We start from the raw sequence: 22,683 nt of genomic DNA, 5'->3' as shown, positions 1-22,683 counted from the left end.
TGCTTTTATCTCACTTTTATATATCTTTTAAATTATCAACTCTCAATGGATTTACCTTAGAAACACCCCTAAGGCAGGTGCAAGGACGTTGTGCCGTGTCCTATGTTAAGAACTATAAAAATAAAGATATAATATATGAAATAAAATTTTAAAGAATTTAAATAGATGTGACCTTGTCTTACATTTTCGAAAAACTACGTGTTGACGCGTCAATGTGGTGTCCGACACGCTTGTCTGTGTCTGTGAAACTTAGTTTTTGTCCCTCTTAGTCTTATACTGAGAAATTTAACTTCCAAACAATGGACAAATATTCATGTCAATGAGTCTGTCATAGATATCAAGTATCAACCAATTTTCACAATCTGAATGAATGCAGTCATGGTGAAAACTGCCTTCATGATTGGTTGACCTAGAATACATCTATCTCCTCTTTCCTGTCTTGTTTTTCTCAAGTACAGAGTATTTTCAGTAATTTCACTTGGATGCTTGACCTTTTGGGGGGAACACTTTCTAATTTATCAATTTGGAGATGCACCTTGTTGTCTATGGTGATTATTATTAAAATTTCTTAGTGATCCAAGCCGCTAAAGGTGGTGTCCCATGAAATATATTATTTGATGTTGTGCAGTTCACTGACCGTGTAAATATGGGTATGCTTGTGTTATTTCTTTTTTTTATTGTAATAAAGCTTCAAATTTCGATCTGATGTGAATGTTTGCTTCTGTACTTGACAATATACTCGATTTCGTTTGAGTTTAAATTGTGTTACATATCATTTTCCATATCTTTTGCAGGAAGAATGTGAGGATCTGCGAGACAGAGTGAAATCTGGTTCGCTTAAGAGGCCAACCGTCGTGAGATTTCTTAAACATTACTTCAATTTTTTACTCATATAAGCACTTTATCTTTATCATGCGTCACTTAAGAGAGTTTCTGTCATATCGCAATTGTTAAATTGAGGTTTTTGCTTGGAAGAATAAAATTATCGTCTGGATAAATATGGAAAATAATGAGTATCATTTCATTCTCTGTGGATAAGTAAAATCTGATTATATAGATAGAAAAAAATCTCAGTGGAATAGTCCTTTTCATGTGAGTATCCTTGCAACATGCTATTCGATACATGACATGATGAGATTCTTGAATGTAAGGAACGATAGCAGACTAGATGTGCCATTATATGCATGACTTAATAGTACAGATAAGAAGTTCCCTTGCCTTCTACAAGTTATCTCATTCATGCTTACAAGTTTTTGAGGAATAGGATCAAAATCAAACCTTATTCTATGGTATTTACGTTAGGTTCCTCTTTAAGAAAGTCCCCAAGAGAGCTTGGTTGATCCATGATTTATGTTTCATCTTTCGTTTGCTTCCAAAATCTATTGATCTATTCCAATTCTCTCTTTCTCTTGATTCTTTTTCAATCAAGATGGATAGATCTTGTTCATGGATTAATGAAAATGTGCAAAAGTTCTATTTGCGTATGCCATTTTATGAGTTTTTTCCTTTTTTCGTTGGTATCGTCACTCTCTTTGGCAGCATCGTCTAACTTCGAACTAAATTTAAAAGCTATATTTCGACCTAAACGTTTTTAATGGCAAGTGTTGTTCCTTGTGTAGATCCTATTTCAATGGAAACTTGATAAGTTAATCCACCTACACATCTTGCTTTTATTGCTATATCGAGAGTTATAAAATATCGTTTCAATTCATCCTATTTTATCATATGCGAGGTGTGATGTCAATGAGATCGACGAAGATTACGAAGATTTTTGAAGATAACAACTTACCAAATATTGCCCATTTAACATAATTCTGCATATAATTGTATTTAGGTTATAGTTACACTTATCCTATTTAGATTGTACTTATTCCTATATAATGCAAGGACTTTATGGGAAAATCATTCAGTCAAAAGTTTGTTATGGTATCAAAGTCTGCCTCGTGAGCTTTATATTGAACCCTCTGCTTCTTTGGTTATAAGATTTAACAATTTATAACTCAGCCTCCCAAGTGTGGGTTTCTTGTAGTAGTTGACAAATTTTTGTCAACGTTTGACTCTTGTGGTGGTCTACGGTTGACAAAATTTTTGTCAGCCTGTGATTCTTGTGGTGGTCCATGGGTGATAGAATATTTATCAACTTGTGACTCTTGTGGTGGTCCACGGTTGCCAGTATTTTTGCAAACGGATGACTCTTCGGTGCATTGAGAATAAAAGTAATAAATTAGGTTTTGGAGATATGGAGATTCGGTGAAGCCACCGACATAGGAGGTAGATTGGAGATTGAGAGTCTGTTTGAGCCTCATTAAAATTTTAAGAATGTATTTTGTAATAGTAGATTGATTGAACAAGTGTTGTTAAAAAAATTAGGAAAAAGTTTTGGATTTGCGTGTAATATTATTTTATTAAAGAATGTGGTTAAATAGAAGAGAGAAATGTATTTTGAAAAAAAAAAAGGTTGAGAGAAAAAAAAAATCGAATATTTTTAGAAGTTTATCATGGTTGATTGGAGATTGTGAATTGTGATTTTCGCCGGTCAATCAATTCAAACTTTAGCTGTTATCTATATATTGAAGCCTTCTAGTAGGCAAAAGTTGATATTTTATGGAGGACTGGGAGGACGAGCCAATTCCAGATCTTCCTAAAAAGGATCAACCAAAGACTAAATGGAATGATGAGGATGTGGAAGATAATGATTTGAAAGAATCTTGGGAAGATGAAGATCAGCTTGCACCGACACCTAAAGCAGAATCTCTTATGTCAAAAAAAGAAGCCACCTTCAACTCTGTTGACAGCAACGACATTGGTAGTGGACAGGGTTATATGTGGGTACTCTGCTGGGTTATATAGGTATTTTGTTTGGCTAGCGTATTTTTTATTTTATTTTTTTTGGGAAATAAGGCTGATTTTAATGGGTTATGGGGTAAAGTTTTGTAGTTCAGGTTATGGGTTACAGACTTGGTTTCTGGATTTTAGGCTAAATGTTTATTGTTGGGCTTAGGTAGATCGTGGTAATATGGTTTTGAAGAACAACAAATTGATGTTTTTTTTATCATCCAACATCAATTTGAGGAGGATGTCAATGAGATTGACACAGGTTGACGAAGATTACGGCTTACCAAATATTGTCTATTTAACTTAAATCTGTATATAATTTTATTTAGAATTTAATTACACTTACCCTATTTAGATTGTACTTATTCCTATATAATGTAAGGAATCCCCATGGAAAAATCATTCAATCAAAAGTTTGTCCGGTTCCAAAAGATTAATTGGATACGGACTGTTCCAATACGATTTCATTCTTAAAAAAATCTATTTTTTGATTTATTTCATTTATTTCGTGACAGGAACAATCGATGATACATGTTATACGAATATTTTATTAGAAGATAGATTCCAAGAAATGAAAGATCTATTCACTCTATCAATAATTGAGCCGCAACTAGAGTATCGAAAGGGTTTGCCTTTTCTATTGATTTCTACGGATTGGATCAAAAACAATTGTCAAAAGAGGCCATGGATGAATCGGAAAGGAAATATTTGTTGGTTTTACCTCCTACTTTTTATGAAGAGAATGAATCTTTTCTCGAAGAGTCAAAAAAAGGGGTCTAGACCTCCTACAAGAATGATTTGAAAGATCCAAAATCAAAGATAGTGGTATTTGCTAGCAACAACATTAAACAGTCAATAAATATATATTGATCCGAAATTTGGTTCATTTTCAATAACCTATAGGTGTATAAGAAATGTATTGCATCAATTCTTTTTAATGAGTAAATCTGATTGTAACTTCCAATATGGAATTCAAATGGATCAAATAGGAAAGGATATTGAAATAGGATCCACACAAGGAAAAACACTTGTCATTCGTTGGTTATTATAGGCATCTTGAAAACGTCTGTATCGAAATATGGCTTTACTTTTTCTGTGTGGTTTCTAAATATTGGTCTCTATGGTGATATAAATGTATGATAGTGGTTGAGGTACACCACTTCACGTGGTTTACAAATATTGGCTTGAGGAAGACACGTGATAAATGGAAATCCTTGAACTGTGTAATGATAATTTGCTGCAACACGCTGCAAATAAATAAGGAAGTTCCCTACCCTTTGCATAAGGGTACACCAGTTCCTAACCAATTCTTTTTGGCATTTGGGTCCCCATATGTTGCTTAACTCAATAAATAGAGCTAGCAGGGTTTGGATACTTTATAGACTTGGAACTTGCAGAATTCATTGCTTTTTTGTGATGCTTGGTCCAAATGATAACTCCAGCCAACATCCCAGCCCAGTGCTATTTTCCTAGTAAATAAATACATAAATGAGCTTTAGATAAAAGCATTTTATATGTACTACAAGGTGTCGAACTGTAACATATTTGCGATTGCCGTAATATACATGGTACCTTCTAATGGAAACTTTTGATTGGTATTTCTTGCGGGTATTCATGTGAATATTCATTATAAGCAGCCATTACAAGTACAATTGAGAGATTGGAAGGAGAGAGAAATCTGTAAATTGTGTCTTTATGAATATGCTTGAAGTAAATTAAAAATCAATTCTGGGGGTTCCAGAGCTGCCTGATATTATGACTTCATGGTTGTTGAAACTTCTTTTTATGATGTACCTTCACTTTTTCCAGTAATTGCCTTATTTTTCTCTTCTTCCCCCTCTTCATCCTTGTTACAATAGAATAATTTTTTTCCAACTTATTTTTGAAAATTTCCTAGGTTCAAGAGTCTTAGGACTCATTGCCATTGCAGTTCTTTCAACGTCTTTTCCTGCCTGATATTAGTTTATATACTTGATTAGCAATTTGCCCTTTTGTTTGATAATTTAGCTGTGTGTAGCATAACCTGGACATTCTGCTCAATGTGTAATCTGTGTACTTCATTTAAAAATAAAATTTCTATCATTTGGTACATTCTTTTTAATTCTTGTATTTATACTTTTAACATATTGACAGGTGGAGCTTGAAATAAAGGCTCAACTCTTGCATGTGGACATAACAAAGCATGTACGTACTACTACTTCCATATTTTAATTTAGGATGAGATAAAGTATCAAATATATTAATTAGCTCCCACTCCTGTTTCAACTTTTCAGTTCTTTAAAACTTGTCTGTTTGTGATCTCACCTTTTTCATATCACACTGAATTATTGGAATGCGTACATGGGTAGAAGTTGTTAAGATAGAACCCGGAGCTCACTAAACAAAAGAACACTGAGATGAGAGAAAAAAAAATTGCTTAATAAAGATAACTGGAACAAAAGACTCAATGGAAATTACAAATCTCCACGTCTTACCACTCACTGGATTTCTTTCATGCCTTCTCCTACCCCCCCAAGTTTATTTATAACCCATTTCCCAACTAACTCTTAACAAACAGCATAACCATTTTTTTTCCTGACTTAGCATTCCTCTAGAAACTCCTATTGCCCTGCTCTCCAATCATTAGTTGCCTCCACCATGTGCTTGCTTGGCTTTTGCACGTCTGGTATATGTAAATTTGATTGGGGGCTTATCAAATACTCCTCCCAATGTAGTCACCTTGTCCATAAGGTTGAAAGAAGGAAACTGTTGGTTAATCAAGTCGAATGGCTCTCACGAAGCTTCCATAGGTGACAGGCCTTTCTACTGGATCAAGACTTCCGCTGCATTTGTTGTGCCCCGATGTGGTTGTCTGAATCCTAGGACAAACTCCGGTTCCACAAGTAACTCCCAATGTTCCTCTAGTTGAGGAGGCAAGGAAGAAGATACAGGACGTTGCCCACTACCTTTCTCAACTGCGAAACATGAAACACAGGGTGGACACGAGCCGTAGTTGGTAGTGACAAATGATAAGCCATCTTCCCTACTCTTGCTACCACCTCAAACGGTCCATAGTACCTTGGGGCCAACTTTCTATTGTGATGTGTCACCGGTGTCTTACGCTTTTACGGCCTCATTTTCAAATATACCCAACCTCCCACCTTATACTCCACGTCTCTTCTTCGTTTGTTAGTCGCCAATTTCATTGGCTGTTGGGTCTTATGGAGATGTATCTTTTATTTGTCTAAAACTTTATCCCGTTCAAGCATCTGTTGTTCCAAGCTTGATATTGCTGTTGTGCCTTTCTCAAAGCGAATTAACGGAGGTGGATCACGTCCATAGATAATGCGAAAAGGAGTAAGTTGGGCCGATACATGGAAGGTGGTGTTATATGAATACTCCGCCCAATGAAGAAACTAATACCTTCTTTTTGGTTTCTTCGATGCAAAACATCATAAATATGTCTCTGCCCCCTATTGACCACCTCTGTCTGACCATCAGTTTGGGGATGATATGCCGAATTGTGCTTTAACAAAGTCCCCTGCAATCTTAAAAGCTCGCTCCAAAATTGGCTCATGAGCACCTTGTCTCGATCTGAGACTATGGAGCGTGGTATTCCATGCAACTTAACCACTTACTGAGCAAAAATTGTAGCAATTGATGGGGTCGAGAAAGGGTGCTTTAAGCTAATAAAATGTGCATATTTGCTGAGGCGATCTACTACCACTAGAATTGAGTCGAACCCTTCCGATTTTGGTAACCCTTCTACAAAATCCATTGAAATGTCCTCCCATACTTTGTCAGGAACGGGGAGTGGTTGGAGCAATCCCACTAGAGCAAGAAGGGAGTACTTTTGTTGTTGACAAACATCACATGCAGCTATATATGCCCTGATGTCTTTTCTCATTCCCTTCCAATAGAAGGTCCCTGCTATTGCTTGGTAAGTTTTCAAGAAGCCCCCATGTCCACCTATGTTGCTACCATGCCCTTCTTGTAAGGCCATTTGTACAAAAGTGGAGTCTCTTGGGAGGACTAGTCTGTCCTTATACATCAGATTATTTTGCAACAAGGAATACCCGGGAAATTGTGTACGACCATGTCGGAGAGTTTAGCACCCGGCTCAGTTCCTTGTCTGTTTCTATTGCTCCTCTGGTTGCTGCCACTTCGAAAGTATGGGGTATGCTTAGGGCCATCAATGCTACCGTTGCATCCATCCTAGAGGGGGCGTCCGTGGCTTTATTTTTTAGACTAGCTTTGTATTCAATGTTGAAATCCAATCCCAAGAGCTTAGTAAGCCATTTCTGATAGTCTTGGTTCACCTCTCTTTGTTCCTGCAGAAATTTAAGACTTCGTTGATCAGTCCATACCACAAATTTGCTTCCCAACAGGTAATGGCCTTGTTTGATCCCCATTCTTTGGAGAAAATAAATTCTTCTACAGTGTTTTGACATGATTTCAACCACACATTTTTCAATAAAATAATATTACACGCAAATCCAAATTTTTTCTTTATTTTTTAACCACACATTTCACATCAAGACACTATTCAAAAATTCATTTTCCCCCTCAAAATGCGGCTCAAATAAGGGCAATGTTTCCATTTCTGTACTGCTAACAAAATGGCCATGAGTTCACTTTCATATATTGACTTGTACCGAGCCCGTGGAGGTAGTGTTTGACTGAAGTACGCAATGGGTTCGTGTTTTGCATTAGAGCTGCCCCTCCTCCATATCCAGATGCATCAACTTCTACCACAAACGGTTTGCATAAAGTTGAGCAATCCTAAAACTGGCACAGTCATCATGGCATTCTTCAATTTGATGAACGCCTCCTCTACTTCTTCTGTCCACGCAAAGCTGTCTTTCTTAAGTTGCTTCAAGGGCCAAGCTATGCTCCCGTATGATTTCACAAAGCGGTGATAACATCTCGTGAGCCCTAAGAATCCCCTTAACTCCTTGATAGACGTTGGCCTAGGCCAATCCTTCATAACCACCAACTTAAATTCGTCTGCCGCTACCCCAGAAACTGAAATGACATGCCCCAAATATTTCAATTCTTGCTGACCGAACATGCACTTCTCATTAGCATATAAGTGGTTGTCGGCCAACACCTGCAATACCCTTCTCAAGTAATCTCTATGCTCCTTGGTGGTGCGACTGTAAACTAGGATATCATCAAAGAATACCAACACAAACTTCCGTAGATAATTCCTAAGATCTTGGTCATGAGTAATTGGAAGGTCGCCGGAGCATTTGTCAGCCCAAAGAGCATGACAAGGAATTCGTATTGTCCTTCATGGGTTCTAAAAGTGTCTTTGGTACATTTTCTGGTTTCACTCTGATTTGGTGATATCCTGATTTCAAAGCTATCTTGGAGAATATGGTGACACGTCCCAGCTCATCAAGCAATTCATCAAAATCACTGGTATCGAAAACTTTTCGGGAACAATCACTTTGTTCAAAGCCCGATAGTCAACACAAAGCCTCCAGCTCCTATCTTCCTTCTTAACTAACACTGGACTCGAGAACGGGCTAATACTATATTGGATTAGTCCTGCTGCTAACATTTCTCGAGCAAGCGTCTCGATCTCACTCTTTTGGAAGTAAGGATATTGGTACGGTCGTACACTTACTAGGGTCGATCCGGGCTGCAGATTGATAGCATGATTGTGTTTTCTCGGGGGAGGTAGACGGGGAGGCAGACAGTGAGGCATCTCAAAGACGACGTGAAAATCTTCCGGTTCCTTAGTGATCAGTTCTGGACCTTTGGGCACTTTGAATTGGCTTGAACCGCAATGCTTCCCAACTCCAACAACACTCTCTCCCTCGGAGCTTTAAGCGCCTTTACCATTGATTTCATAGACACTAATGTCTTGCTCAGGCTAGGGTCCCCCTTCAGAGTTACCGTCACTCCAGCGGCGGTAAATGTCATTGTAAGAGTTTGCCAATTAACTTGCATTTCTCCTAACTTGCGCAACCATTGCATCTCAAGGATGACGTCCGAGCTGCCCAATTCTAGAGGCAGAAGGTCACCTTATATTGTCACATTCTGGAATTGGAACTTTACCCCTTTATAGATTCCTTCCCATTTAACAGTTACCCCGTGCTCATTTTAACTTCATAACCGGCAAGCTGTTGAACTACCTCTTTAGAGACAAAATTATGTGAGGCCCCATAGTCTATCAAGACAATCACACCTTTGCTCCCAATGTGCCCTGTGATTTTCATTATTTCTAGAGTGGTAAGATCGACCACTGAGTTGATGGACAGCTCCATCGGTCCCTCCACCCTTAACACTTCACCGCTAGTCGCCCCCGTCTGCTTATAAATGTGGTCACACGACGCCATCTAAGATCAGTTCATCACCTCCCCCTGGATCCTCTTCCTCATTTTCCCTGATCACCATCACTTGAAGCTCCTTATTCCTGCAACGATGCCCAATGGTAAACCGTTCATCACGCATGTTACATAAACCCTTCTCCTTCTTTGCCTGGTGTTTGGTGTCTATCAAACGCTTGAAAGTGGAGATAGGTTTCAACGAGAAGCTCGGATGATTGGAGATTAGTTCTGACGAGCACCGTCTGCTTTTGGAAGTTTGTAGAGGCCTGTGGATTTAGTGGGTTTAGAATCCTCTGGGCATTTTTCATCTGATTTGGGGTGGTTGCCCTTGGGCTGAATTTTAAGATAGCATCTCTTTCTTCTTCTCGTTGGGCCAGGTCCATGATTTGCTCGAGGCACATTGGGTTTAAAAGTTGGACCTCAGCCTTAATACGTGGACTGAGACTTTCAAGAAATTGCACTCTAATACTTCTTCGGAAATGTTTTGCAACGGCGAAGCAAGCTTCTCAAACTGCCGACGGTACTCCTTGCTGGTGGTCATCTGATGGAGGGCCAAAAATTGGGCACACAGGGAACCTTCTTGTGTTGAACAACACCGGTGCAGCAATTTTATCTTCAGCTCCTCCCAGTTTTTAATCGGCCGGCGATGTTCCTCCCATTGGAACCAGGCTAGGGCGTCCCCATCCAAGCACATGGCTGCCGCCTCCCACTTTTCTTCTTCTGACATTCTATTTACGGGTCATGCTCTTCGAACACAGGCATGCCCAGCCGTCTGATGCGTGACTCTGATCTCCAGCCGCTCTCTATCCCACTTCCATTGCTCTGACTCCCCTTTGCACTTGCCTGTGCACCTCCCATCATTAGTGACAAACCCGATTTTGATGACTACCCCTTTCTCCTTTCTGTTATGATCGTGGGTCTCCCTCGCCTTCATCAGCAATTCCAGTTGGCCCATTATTTCACTCTGGAGTTGATGAAATTTGTGCCTCAGTTTATCCATGCCTGCTTGAATTGTTGCTACTTGTTGTTCTAATGACTCCATGCGATCTGAAAGGGTCATGATTGTAGAGGTTGGATTCAATGCTCTGATACCACATCGTTAAGATAGAAACCGGAGCTCACTAAACAAACAACACAGATGAAAAGAAAAAAAATTGCTTCATAAAGATAATTGGAACAAAAGACTCAATGGAAATTACAAATCTCCACGTCCTACTACTCACTGGATTTCTTTCATGCCTTTTCCTACCCCCCTGCAAGTTTATTTATAACCCATTCCTCAACTAACTATAACAAACAGCATAACCATTTTTTTCCTGACTCAGCATTCTTCTAGAAGCTCCTACTGCCCTGCTGTCCAGTCGTTACCCTCCTCCACCATGTGCTTGCTTGGCTTTTGCATGTCTGGTATATGTAAACTTGGTTGGGGGCTTATCAGAAGTATGAACTTGTGTTCTGCACTGCTAATATGTACTTTTGAAATAACAATCATCCAAACTGGAATCTTTTACTGTGGATTAGTTTTTATACCTAGAACCAATATGATTACAAATCAAATAGCATTGGTTTGTTCAATCAGATCGATGAGGAGAAAGAAAGCTTACCAAGAATCTCAAAACTGATCACTCAGAAAACCTATTAATGATTTATACAATATTTGTACTATTTCCTAGCAATAAGATCTTGTTTTTCGTCTAACCCTAACCAAAAATTTAAAGATCCTATTACATTTAAAGAAACAATTCGAATTGTTTGTCAAATTCGGTAAACAGTCCATGCACATTCAGATTCTTAAAAGATAGGGAATCAGATGGAAATTATCATTATCACATGCAAATTGATATCTCATAGTGTAAGAATCCTGTTAGAATCCAACTGTGCATGCCAATGATAATAAATGCTGATATTCTGAAATCTTGAAATATCATTAGTAATATCATGAAACATGAGCGAGACAAATATTTTAAGAAGTCTATTTAATTTGATGTTTAAATTCTTATGCTTTATTGGTGATTTCCTTACATCACTTTAACTATTGCATCTCAAACAAGTAGCTTAGGGATTTTATTCATTACGATTGGTCTTGAGATGGTTGCCTTGACATGGCACCACAGTCAGACTTGGAAAGGTTTTGGATTCCACTTTTACTCTTATTGTACCATAGTTCACTCTCTTGGTTGTGCCAAGTTGTATCTTGTTGTATTTCTTGCTGAGGACATTCAATAATAATCAACAAGTGAAGCATGTACAAGATTGTGGAGCTCATTCAGCAAATAACTGCTTGTAGTCAATGCCTTTTGTACCTTAATTTGACAGTGAGTTATGACTATGTTTTTGTAAATTGGGGCACTAACCGTTTATTTTGAGAAGTTGGAGAGTCAATTAGAACTTGATGGTGCTTATACCTGTGTAGTGCAACTGGTACCAAAGCTGGGTAAAGGTGGATAATTATGTTAATCCGACATTATTGTAAAACATTGATCACAAGGGCACACAGTAAAGTGGAACCAAATAATCTGTTCATCTGATCCACAAGAATTACTGGATCAGGTTTTGTTGAGTCCATTGAATAATATCAACAGGAACTGAATGGGAATAAGGATTGCCATCACATTATTCTGAGCTGCTGACTAAAGCTAAATATTATTTGGACAATCTGGAAGTTGGTCGTATTTTAAGTGACAATTCAATGAGATTGTTCATCTCATTGAAGTATAGTGCAATTTATAACTATACTAAATCTAGTGGGTAAAGGGAGTGCACTCAAAACTTAGTCCCTATTTGATTCTAATTAAAATTTGATTTTAATATCAAGTCAAATTCAACAATTAATTTAATGGGGTCCTCAACTTTTCAACCACATTGTTCAACTTTTATCAAAATTTACTAAAATCTGATTTTAATCTATATCAAACGGGGGCTTATTATTAACTGTCTTGTGAATGACATACCAACCTAGAAATGATTGTTTGAAATGATTATGTGAAGATGTATATACACGCATATGGATAAATGATATTAATCCTTTTTCAGAGATAATTATTTCTTTGGATCCTGCTTTGAGTTTCAAGTTGTTTCATACAATCTTCCACTGTGATGTTCACAATTTCTACATTTATTATCTGAACTCTCTCTCTCTCACTTTATTTATTTATTTATTTTTCCGGGTTATATATCTTTTCCAATTGTGTTTTGTTTTGGCTACAGTGGATTCCAAAAGAGCTTTCGTTGTTACAAAATCTCATTGATCGTGCCAATGAAAAAGGATGGAGAAAAGAATATCCTTTAGTATGTCTAATTTTAATTAGTAAAGCACTCATTCTGAATTTTGTTAATGCGTATTTCTGATTAACATCCCAATCATCCCCCTAGGACAAAAGAACGCTCTTTCATGCAATGCAACATAGCTTCTAGTGTTGTTCTACTATTCCATTACTTCACATCTGGAAATTGAGCCCATGTAACCAAAAGCTTGGAAAGCTAAACCCTAGTGAAAACGAGCACCTAATTCCTATACAGCCCCCTTTATCACATTGAGGTTTCCCTCTAAGGTGGAACACTATCCTACTGATGTATTTTTACAAGAATAAAAACGATGATTTTTTTTGTAATTCTATTCAGGAATAGATAGATTCAGAATGCATGATAGAATGGAAGCACTTGTCTTTCATTACATGAGCTGGCACTCTGAATTAGTGCCAGTCTCTGGAATAGCTTTCAGTAAAAGTTCCAGTTTTTCAAGTGGAGTCACAATTAGAAGGTAATTCTCACCTTCCATGTGAACTTTTATACATAACTCACAGGCTTCCTATCTGAGCTTTAATAGACCCAGTTATTGCAGGAGCGGCTATATTTTAAGTTTTAAGGGACTGATTTTCTTAAATAGACTTGTGTCTCTGGCACAGCATTCCGCATCTGAACTTTACATCCTAAGCACTCCAACTTTCTTTATTGTTTCATTGATATTCTTGAGTAGAATGCTGTGTATGGCATAACGTGTCACTATATCTGAACTTTACACTCTTAAGCATTGCCAGTTTTTCGGGGTTTCACTAGTGTTGGTTGGTCAATCAGCTGAAGGATCTCCAACTTATTTATAAAGATTGTCTCCATGGAAAGTAATGTTCAAATTTCTATAATTAAACTTATGAAATTTACTTGAGTTGTAAACCACGTCTAATCATGAAATTGATATATTCACGCTAAACAGAAAATGCTGAGGACTTGTATCAAAGTTTAACCCGCAGATGTGCAGTTTTAACTTCGGTACAAGTTCCTCAAGCAGTTGAATATCACTTGTATCCATTTTACATCTTCATTATACATTTTTAGTTGAGAGCTGGATCCCTGTAACAACTAGTTGTAAACAAGCAACACTTCGTTATGACTGCTTCTGTGCCTCTTTGATTTCTGCATCCATTTTTCTAGTCACATGTTTTGCACCTTTTCCTTAATTCGCTAGATTTACAAAATTCGAGTACCTAGAAAGAAGGAAGCTGCTGCAGATACCATCTGAACAAGAGAAATTATTGCTTAATATTCCAAAAGTGATTGCTGAAGAACTAGACCTAGACAATGTTCCAGCTAGAGAAAAAGCAGAAGGAACTAGTTTCTCCCCACAATCAATATTTAGAGGGAGTTCAGATGTCTCCATTAAAGATGCTGCAGGTTTGTTGTCTGAAGTCCAATAACTGCTTCAAATGTCACAGATTCCGATAAATTTAAGAAAATATTTGAAAAATAAGACGAGCTTCATGGCATGTGGAAAGTATGTTCCAAGGTGTCAGTGGTGATGTGTCAAATATTTGCATTCCATCATGCTTCACAGGTTCCTCAGTGTATGTTGTTTACCCTGACAAGTGACTAAGCAAATATACACTAGCACAATACCAATCTTCAGTTACATTTCACTATATTGAATTGAGCGGATTATATGAGAATTTTATATAGAGTAGAAAGACTTCTAGTAGAATAGGGAGAGGCCATCTAAATCACCAAGCATATTTTTTTTTCCCTAACAAAGAACAACAAACCTGCTTATCATTGGACACACTAGCTTAGATACTCCAAACTATCATTTTTGTGCAAGCTAACTGAACTTTTGCTTATTAAGTCAACTGAGGCTTGGCAATTTGTTTTGTTACGGTTCAACTTTTTAACATTATCATATCATCCATTTCAACCATAAGTACTGCTCTTAGTTTTTCTCCTTAACTTTTTCTCCAATACTATTGCCATTTTTATGCTAATTTTTTTTTTTCTCTAGAAACACCATAACAATTCATAGATTTGGTTGATGACTGATAATGCCAACACTTGATACTGAAGTAATTATTTATTTGATTAAATATATCTGATATAATTAAGTGGCGCCTCTTAAAAAGGATAATACCCACTTAATATTTGTTCAAATGTTTTGTGTATCTCGATTCAACTCCATAGAAATAAGCTAAAGCCAAAAAAAAAAAAAAACACTAAGCATGTGTTTTATGTTGCGCACTTGTAAATACATGCACACACCTGCTAGTTCCCCATTTTGGTTTGTGTCTCCAATAAATTACCACCCATTTTTCTTGTAGAACAAAGGAACTCTAGTGAATGATTTAAAAAAATCGACCCACTCGCATATAGTAAATCATGTTCATTATGATCTTATTTTTCATTGTACATATGTTGTATCCATAATTATGAAATATTATACGATAATATACAATGTCCTTGCCGTAAATAAATCAATTTTTGCTGAGTGTTCAATTACCTTCAGTGCCTGAGTTATAAAAGACTTGCGAAACAAATTTTCAGATATAAAAAAAAAATTGGTTCAATTGATCAATTTTTAGTAGCAAACCCCCCATTTTTGAAGTATGAAACACACAACAGGTGTTTCTCCTGAAGAGACAAAATATATTTAGATCAAATTGAACATTTTTAATAAATTATTTATCTTTATACATTGTATCGAGATGTTTCCAATCATCTATCTTGTTCTAATTAAAAATGTTGAAGGGTTAACTTGGATTTTGGTATATTGTTTTTGAGGAACCAGATGCAAGTGAGAATGTGTTTTCTCATGAGCTGTTAGTGCTTAATCCTTCTATCTAGTTTTATATGCATAGAGCATAGTGACTCCAATATTCTGTTACTGTTGGAAACCATCTAGGGCTTATATAAGATCCTTTGTTTGGGAGGGAAAGTTGCAGTTATGTGCTCTGCATTCTGCAATCTTCTCATTCAGTTCTGGAAATGCAGTTTCAGGGCCCAGGGATCTAGCGTCCCCACCCTGACATATTTCCAATGGTTTGGAAGCTTAACTGCTCTTTGCAATCTCCTCATCAGTTCTTGTAATGCAGTTTCAGGCACCAGGGATCTTTTGTCCCCACCCGGACATATTTTCAATGGTTCGGAAGTTGGCAAGGAACGGCCTGGGCACTTTGTGGATGCAATCGTAGCTCCTAATGATCCAGATGGTAATTCTATCTCCTTTTTACTTCCTCAGTACTTGGATTATGTTTTATTGTATTTTCTCACATGCTTAAAATACAATGGTCCTGTTATGGATTTTTTATGTTTTATAAGGAAACAGGGCACAATCAATAAGAGTAAGAATAAAAAGATTTGCCAATGAAGCCATTTATGAAGCTAATGGCAGTGAGAGATTTGCAGTTGAGGGCTCTGTAATCTCATTTAATTCTTGTAATGAATTTTCAGGGTCCAAGGGTCTTGTGTCCCCATCCCAACTTATTGTGAATGATTCAGAAGCTTGCAGAGAACGTTGTGGAGGCTTCATGGATGGAGTCATAGCTGCTAATGATCCTGGTAGTAATTCAATCACCTTTTACTTGCTCAATACTTGGATTATGTTTTATTGTGTGTATTCACACTTGAAGTAAAGAAGCTTTGTTGTTGATTTTTTTGTATGTTGTAAAAGCTGCAGCACTAATATTCTCACAAAGCTATCTATATATGGAATATTGAAAAGTTGAGCTGTTGATAAATGATGTTATTAGGGTTTTTCATGGCCAAGTGCATGTGCTTCAAGGGTACAATCCCAATCTAGGAGTGGTAGGATTAAATAAAAATTTATTTATGAGATGGTGTAAATTAGATTGACATAAGAAGTGAATGAAAGAGTGGGATTATCGGGAATTTTGGATATAATTTACATTTTTGAGACAAGAAGATATAATGTATATAATTGCATTAGCTACAAGGTAACACAAAAATCAATATTTGATTCAATACGTGTACCTGAAAAGATGAATTACTAAATAGATAGCTTTGGACATAGAAAAACAAATATTGTCACCTTAGAGAGCAAGATGGGGCATATATGTTGCTAGCAACCTTGTTTGAATTGAAAGCATGGAAGTGAATAACACATAAATCTTAGGCACTCACGCAACTCCTACATATTGTCTGATTCTAGAATCTGTGGTACATATGTGGGTGTCCCTCTTCCCCGAGATTGGTTAATCACTCTCCAACTAGCCAGTCAGCAGTTTAGTCAATGAGAAGCAAATACAATATGAGTACTAAAGGAGCTAACCAACCGAGCTCGGAAATAGGGAAAGACTGCCTAAAGACTCCTCCGCCTGTATGCTGTGGGGTGCTTCACTTGTTTTTCTTCATACGTTCCCCCCCCCCCCCCCCCCCCCCCCTTTTATTTTTGGCAGCAGAGTTTCGATGAAGTCACTGACTCTTGATATTTGGTCGTGTGGGTGTGCAAGTGCATATATCCATTTAACCAACAGCCTGCCAGTAGTATTTATTTCCATGATATAACTTTCTGAATTCTAGGATTTAAAAGCAGATCCTTCGTAAAATATCATCCAAAGAAGCCATTTATTAAGCCAATGCAAGTCAAAGATTTGCAGTTATGTACTCTGCCATCTTCTCATCCAGTTCTGTAATGCATTCCAGGGATCAAGGATCTTGTGTCACCATCCCAACTTATTGTAAATGATTCAGAAGCTTACAGAAAAAAATATGGAGGCTTCGTATATGGAGTCATAGCCGCTAATAATCCTGGTGGTAATTCAATCACCTTTTAATTGCTCCATACTTGGATTATGTTTTCTTCTCTTTTTTCATGCACTTAAAGAAGCTATTTATGGATTTTTTATTTATATAGGTAGTCAAAAGAACCCATACTAATCCAGTTACAAGCTATCTATTTTTGGAATCTTTGAAAGTTGGCAACTGACAACTGGCGTTGTAGTATTTTTTGGCCTAGGGCATGTGCTACAAGGATACAAGCCCAATCTAGTAATGATAGGACTCGAAAAAGGGGGGAGAAGATACAATTTAATTAGTTGCAAGGCAATTAATATTTGCTTCATGTCACCTTAGAGAGCAAGATGGAACATTTACTATTGACAGCAATCTTGTCTGAACTGAAAGCATGGAAATAAATAATAACCAATGCATGTTTGACACGCATAGGGACACATTCTGTAGAAGCTGACGAATCACACTATAATTTTTGTGTGTCTCATTTTTATTTCATCCCTATGAACATATTTATACAACCAGATACACATAAATATGGAAATACAATCTCCTAATCTAAGGAAAGCTAATATCTTTACCTACCTAAGGAAATAACTATATAAGGTACATCAGTCATACTAAATTAATTACTAATTAACTGGTTTTCTACACTCCCCCTCAAGTTGGACGATATATGTTTACCATGTCCAACTTGCAAATAAATTCATCAAAATTATGTCGAGGTAGGCCTTTGGTGAAGATATTTGCTATTTGCTCCTTTGTAGGGATGTAAGTCGTACATATTACTCCATCTTCTACCTTTTTCTTTAATGAAGTGTCTGTCCACTTCAACATTTTTGGTCCGATCATGTTGTACTGTATTAAGTGAGATATTGATTGCTGCCTTATTGTTACGGTAGTTTAATTGGGAGTTCTACATTGACCTGTACTTCTCCAAGAGTTTCTTTAACCACAATCCTTCAAACATTCCTTGTGCCACTGCTCGAAATTCAGTTTCAGCACTACTTCTTGCTAAAACATTTTGTTTTTTGCTTCTCTAAGTTACCAAATTTTCCCATACATAAGTGCAATATCCAATTGTCGATCTCCTATCTTCTGTAGAACTAGCTCAATCAGCATTAGTAAGCACTTCTATTTCTTTCCTCTCATTTTTTTGAAGAATAATCATTTTCCCGAGGAACCTTTTAGATACCTGAGTATTTTAAATACTGCTTCCATATGAGGTTCTTTTGGTGAGTGCATATGTTGACTTACTACGCGATGTCTGGCCTAGTGTGAGACAAGTATATTAACTTTCCAACTAATCGCTGATATCTTTCTTTCTCAATAGATTTTCCAGTATCTTTTGCCCTTCTTCCCGTGTCAACTGGTGTGTCATTTGGTTTACATACAAACATTCCTGTTTCAAATAGTAGGTCATGAATGTATTTTCGTTGTGAAACACTAAGGGTGTTTCAGTCTTTCTATCTCCATAACGTTGTCTCGAGTTAGAATTATATCATCAACATATACAATTAAAATTGTTTTCATTCCACTTTCCGCTTGTTGAAAAAATATGGTATGATCGGACTGTCCTTGCTGATACCCTGTCTCTTCAACACTTCGGCAAATAGATCAAACCACGCCCTTGGTGATTGTTTAAGTCCATACGGTGACCTTTTTAGTTTGCAGACCTGATTTTCTCTTTGTAGGTAGAAGCCTGGTGGTAGAGTCATTAACACTTCTTCTTTCCAATTTTTCCATTTAGAAATGCATTTTTGATATTAAGTTGTTGAAGTGGCCAATCCAAGTTGGCTGCTAGAGATAAGAGAACACGTATTGTATTGAGTTTGCCACTGGTGCAAATGTTTCTGTATAATCTATACCGTAGGTTTGTGTGTACCCTTTTGCCACAAGGCGAGTTTTGTATCTTTCTATTGTTCCATCAGCTTTGTGTTTTACATTAAATACCCATTTGCATCTCACAGGATTTTTGCCTTTCGGTAGATCTACCACTTCCCAAGTTTCATTTTTTTGTAGAGCTTGCATTTCTTCCATCATTGCCTTTTTCCATTCTGGGATCTCCAAGGCTTCCTGAATGTCTTTTGGAACTGCTGTACTATCAAGGTTAGATATAAAAGTACAAAATCTTGTAGATAAAGTATTATATGATATAAATTTTGACATGGGATAAAGAGTAAAAGATCGAGCTTGTTTCCTGAGTGCAATGGGTAGGTTAATATTAGAATATTCAGGTTCATGAGGATCCGGAACTATCATCGAGTCCAACTCTCTTGGTGCTTCATATGTGGGGTTCTCCTTTCTTTTTAGCTTCCTTGAGTAAATTAGAATCTTCTTGTCTTTTTTATTTTCTGCATCTCCCCCTGAGTTCAAGTTCTGTTCCATATGTGGCGTATTGGGCATTGAATTTGAATTTAGGGTATGTTCAAGAGGAGAAAGATTAAAATCTATGAACCGATCTTCATTCAAGTTCTCTCCCTGAAGAGAGGGCTTTTAAATGTAAGGTGTTTTTTCGAAAAAAGTGACATCAAGGCTTATAAATGTTCTTTTTGTAACAGGATCATAGCATTTGTATCCTTTGTGTGGTGGAGTATCCAATGAATACTCATTTAACCGCACGAGGGTCTAGTTTATTCCGATTGTGAGCATGAATATGGACGAATGATGTACATCCAAATACTCTCAAGAGGCAAAGTAGATTATAGGCATGAGGTCGGAAATAATTTTTGAAATTTTTGAAGGGGTGATTCAAAGTTAAGTGTTCGACTCAGCATTCAGTTGATAAGATAGGTAGATGTTAAAATAGCATCTCCCCAATATAAGTTTGGCATTTTTATGGTGAACATTTAAGGCACGTGCAACTTCAAGGAGGTGTATTTTTCCATTCAGCAATTCCATTTTGTTGAGGTGTGTCGACACAGGAGCTTTGATGGACTATTCCATGTTTTAGTAGGAAGTCCTGTAAACTGGTGTTGAAGCATTCGGTGCCATTTTCTATGCGGAGAATTTGAATTTTGGTCTGGAATTGTGTTTGTATCATCGAGTGAAATTCGATGAAGACGGACCGAACATCAATTTTTTCTTTTAGCGTATAGATCCAACAAAGACGAGTATGATCATCAATAAATGTAATAAACCATATAGTATGAGTGCGATTGGGGATTCGTGAAGGTTCCCACGTCGCTGTGAATTATGGTAAATGGTTTAGATGGTTTATACACGGATTTTGGAAATACACTTCGTTGATGTTTTGCTAGTTCACAGATTTTACATTGAAGATCAAATGAAGTTTTATTCGAATTAATAGATGGGAGTCACAATAAAATTTCACTATCCCTAGAGGCATATGCAGAGTCACAAATTGCAAATTGATTTGGCTTACTCAGATCAGCTTCCTTAAAGTAGTATAGCCCCGCATACTCTTTAGCACTACCAATTGTCTTCCTCGATGATTTAATCGATATGAGATTTTTTATCTCTTAATATGCCCCCGCAAGATGTTGGCTCGTTTGATTAGACCAATCTTGAAATTCGTGTGCTCATTTTTAGAGTCTTAACCAGATCGAATTGCTCGTTGGAGCTTAATGGGCTCTAATACCAAATTACACGATAATTTCGGGACATGAAGTACTGAATTTAGAATTATAGAATCAGAGATTTGGATCTTCCCTTTTCTTGCTACATTTGAGAAGGACCCATATGCAATTTTGACAACATTACCAACACATGGTGTGTATGTGGAGAAAAGGTGGTATGAGCCAGTCATATGATCGGATGCACTTGAATCAATTATCGACGGGGTTTTGTATTTTGATGAGGTAGTTAAGGCACACAAGTGATTACCTTTGTAAGCTAGTGAGCTTGATGGACCATGTGGGGAATGATTACTCGAATTTTGAAGATTAGAAAAGATTTGGTACAGCTTTACCAATTGTTCAAGAATAAATGCACATTTCAAAGTAGAATTACTTTCTTTAGAATTTTTAGCAAGAACAACTGTAGCTTGATAGACTCGATTTTTTCTTGGTTTCCAATCAGCAGGCTTTCCGTGTAAATCCCAACGTGTATCTTCTTTGTGTCTTGGTTTTCGACAATGTTCACAACATGGATGTCCTTTTTATTATTTGGGGCCATTTATTTCAGATTTTGCACCTATTCCATCCAAACTAATCGTATTGCCTGGCCCATTACCCAACTTGTTGTGGTTCTTCAGTCTACTTACACCACCAGTTCTTCTCGACATCAACACACCTTCCATTGTCGCCTCATCATTGTCGGTCTTCAACATAATTTTCCAGTGATTTTCTTCTCGCCTAACCTCTGCAAAGACCTCGCGTGTAGTGGGTAGCGGTCGCCGGCCTAAAATCCTTCCTCTCACATCATCCAGTTCGCGGTTTAGATTGGCAAGGAACTCAAAAACCCGCTTGTTTTCAACCCTCTTTTTGTAGCGCACACTGTCGCCTGGGCACTCCCACTCTTCCTCGAGGCTAAGGTCCAGTTCTTGCCACAAGTTTGTCATCTCCATATAGTAATTTGTGACTTCTCTCTCCTTGTTTAGTCTGCCACAGTCGAGTCTTAATCTCAAATATTTGTGATGCGTTTTCTACATCTGAATATATTTCTTTTACGGCCTCCCAGACTTCCTTCGTCGTTGGTAAAAATAGTTAAGTTTTACCTATGGTGGGATCATCAAATTGACGAGCTAGGTTGCTATCATGGCATTCTCCGATTTCCATTTTTGGAGCAGGGTCGCCTCTCTCGGTTTCTTGGTTTTGCCGGTGAGAAAACCCAAATTTCCTTTACCTTCAACTATTAGTTTGATCAATTGGGCCCACTCTCGAAAGTTCCTTCCGTTCAATTTTTCGACAGTGAGTTGAAAGGAGGAATTTTCAGGGTTATTGGAGCCCATAGAGGAGACTGCCTCCGTCTTGGTTTGGAACACTTCTCCGGCCGATTCTTTGTGTTTTCTGTCATGGAGTGCTAGGATAATTGATGCCTAGCTCTGATACCATGTAGAAGCTAATGAATCGCACAATAATTTTTGTGTCTTATTTTTATTTCATCCCTATGAATATATTTATACAACCAGATACACATAAATATGGAAATACAATCTCCTAATCTAAGGAAAGCAAATATCTTTACCTAAGGAAATAACTATATAAGGTACATCAATCATACTAAATTAATTATTAATTAACCGGTTTTCTACACATTCTCGACTCTTGCATATTACCCTTTATATGTAATATCATCAAATGTAGCCATTATGAAGCACAGCCGCCAGGTGAAGAATGGTATCTTTGTAGGGATTTATTCCAAATTGAAATGATCGACTACTATTTGGAATCCTAAATTTATTTTTCCAATACTCAAACTAATTATGTATTCAGTAACCGAAGCCAACGAGACTTTCAAACAAGTGAAAGGGATACAAAGTCTGGGTTCTCTATTTTCACTCGTGTTGCTTTCAGTGCTTTGGCAGTTGCAACAGTAATAAATGATGCGACCTGATCCCAGC

General features: G+C 37.3%; 1 protein-coding gene across 8 annotated transcripts in view; it reads left to right on the top strand.

The window, feature by feature from the left end:
- LOC111385094 (uncharacterized protein At5g08430-like) overlaps positions 1-22,683 on the top strand; it is a 29,205-nt gene that overhangs the window by 5,570 nt on the left and 952 nt on the right. For 4 of the 8 annotated variants that reach the window (XM_023009484.1, XM_023009475.1, XM_023009469.1 and 1 more), the window contains 7 exons: positions 795-854; positions 4,969-5,019; positions 12,360-12,430; positions 13,621-13,820; positions 15,503-15,619; positions 15,861-15,968; positions 17,073-17,183. In XM_023009484.1, coding sequence (XP_022865252.1) covers positions 795-854; positions 4,969-5,019; positions 12,360-12,430; positions 13,621-13,820; positions 15,503-15,619; positions 15,861-15,968; positions 17,073-17,183 — 718 coding nt within the window. The remainder of the gene's footprint in view (positions 1-794; positions 855-4,968; positions 5,020-12,359; positions 12,431-13,620; positions 13,821-15,502; positions 15,620-15,860; positions 15,969-17,072; positions 17,184-22,683) is intronic. The other 4 variants (XM_023009496.1, XM_023009490.1, XM_023009512.1 and 1 more) reach the window with 4 other exon arrangements.

Source organism: Olea europaea, chromosome 3 (assembly GCF_002742605.1).
Source record: "Olea europaea var. sylvestris chromosome 3, O_europaea_v1, whole genome shotgun sequence".
NCBI lineage: Eukaryota > Viridiplantae > Streptophyta > Magnoliopsida > Lamiales > Oleaceae > Olea > Olea europaea.
This window is presented reverse-complemented; position numbering and strand designations above follow the sequence as displayed.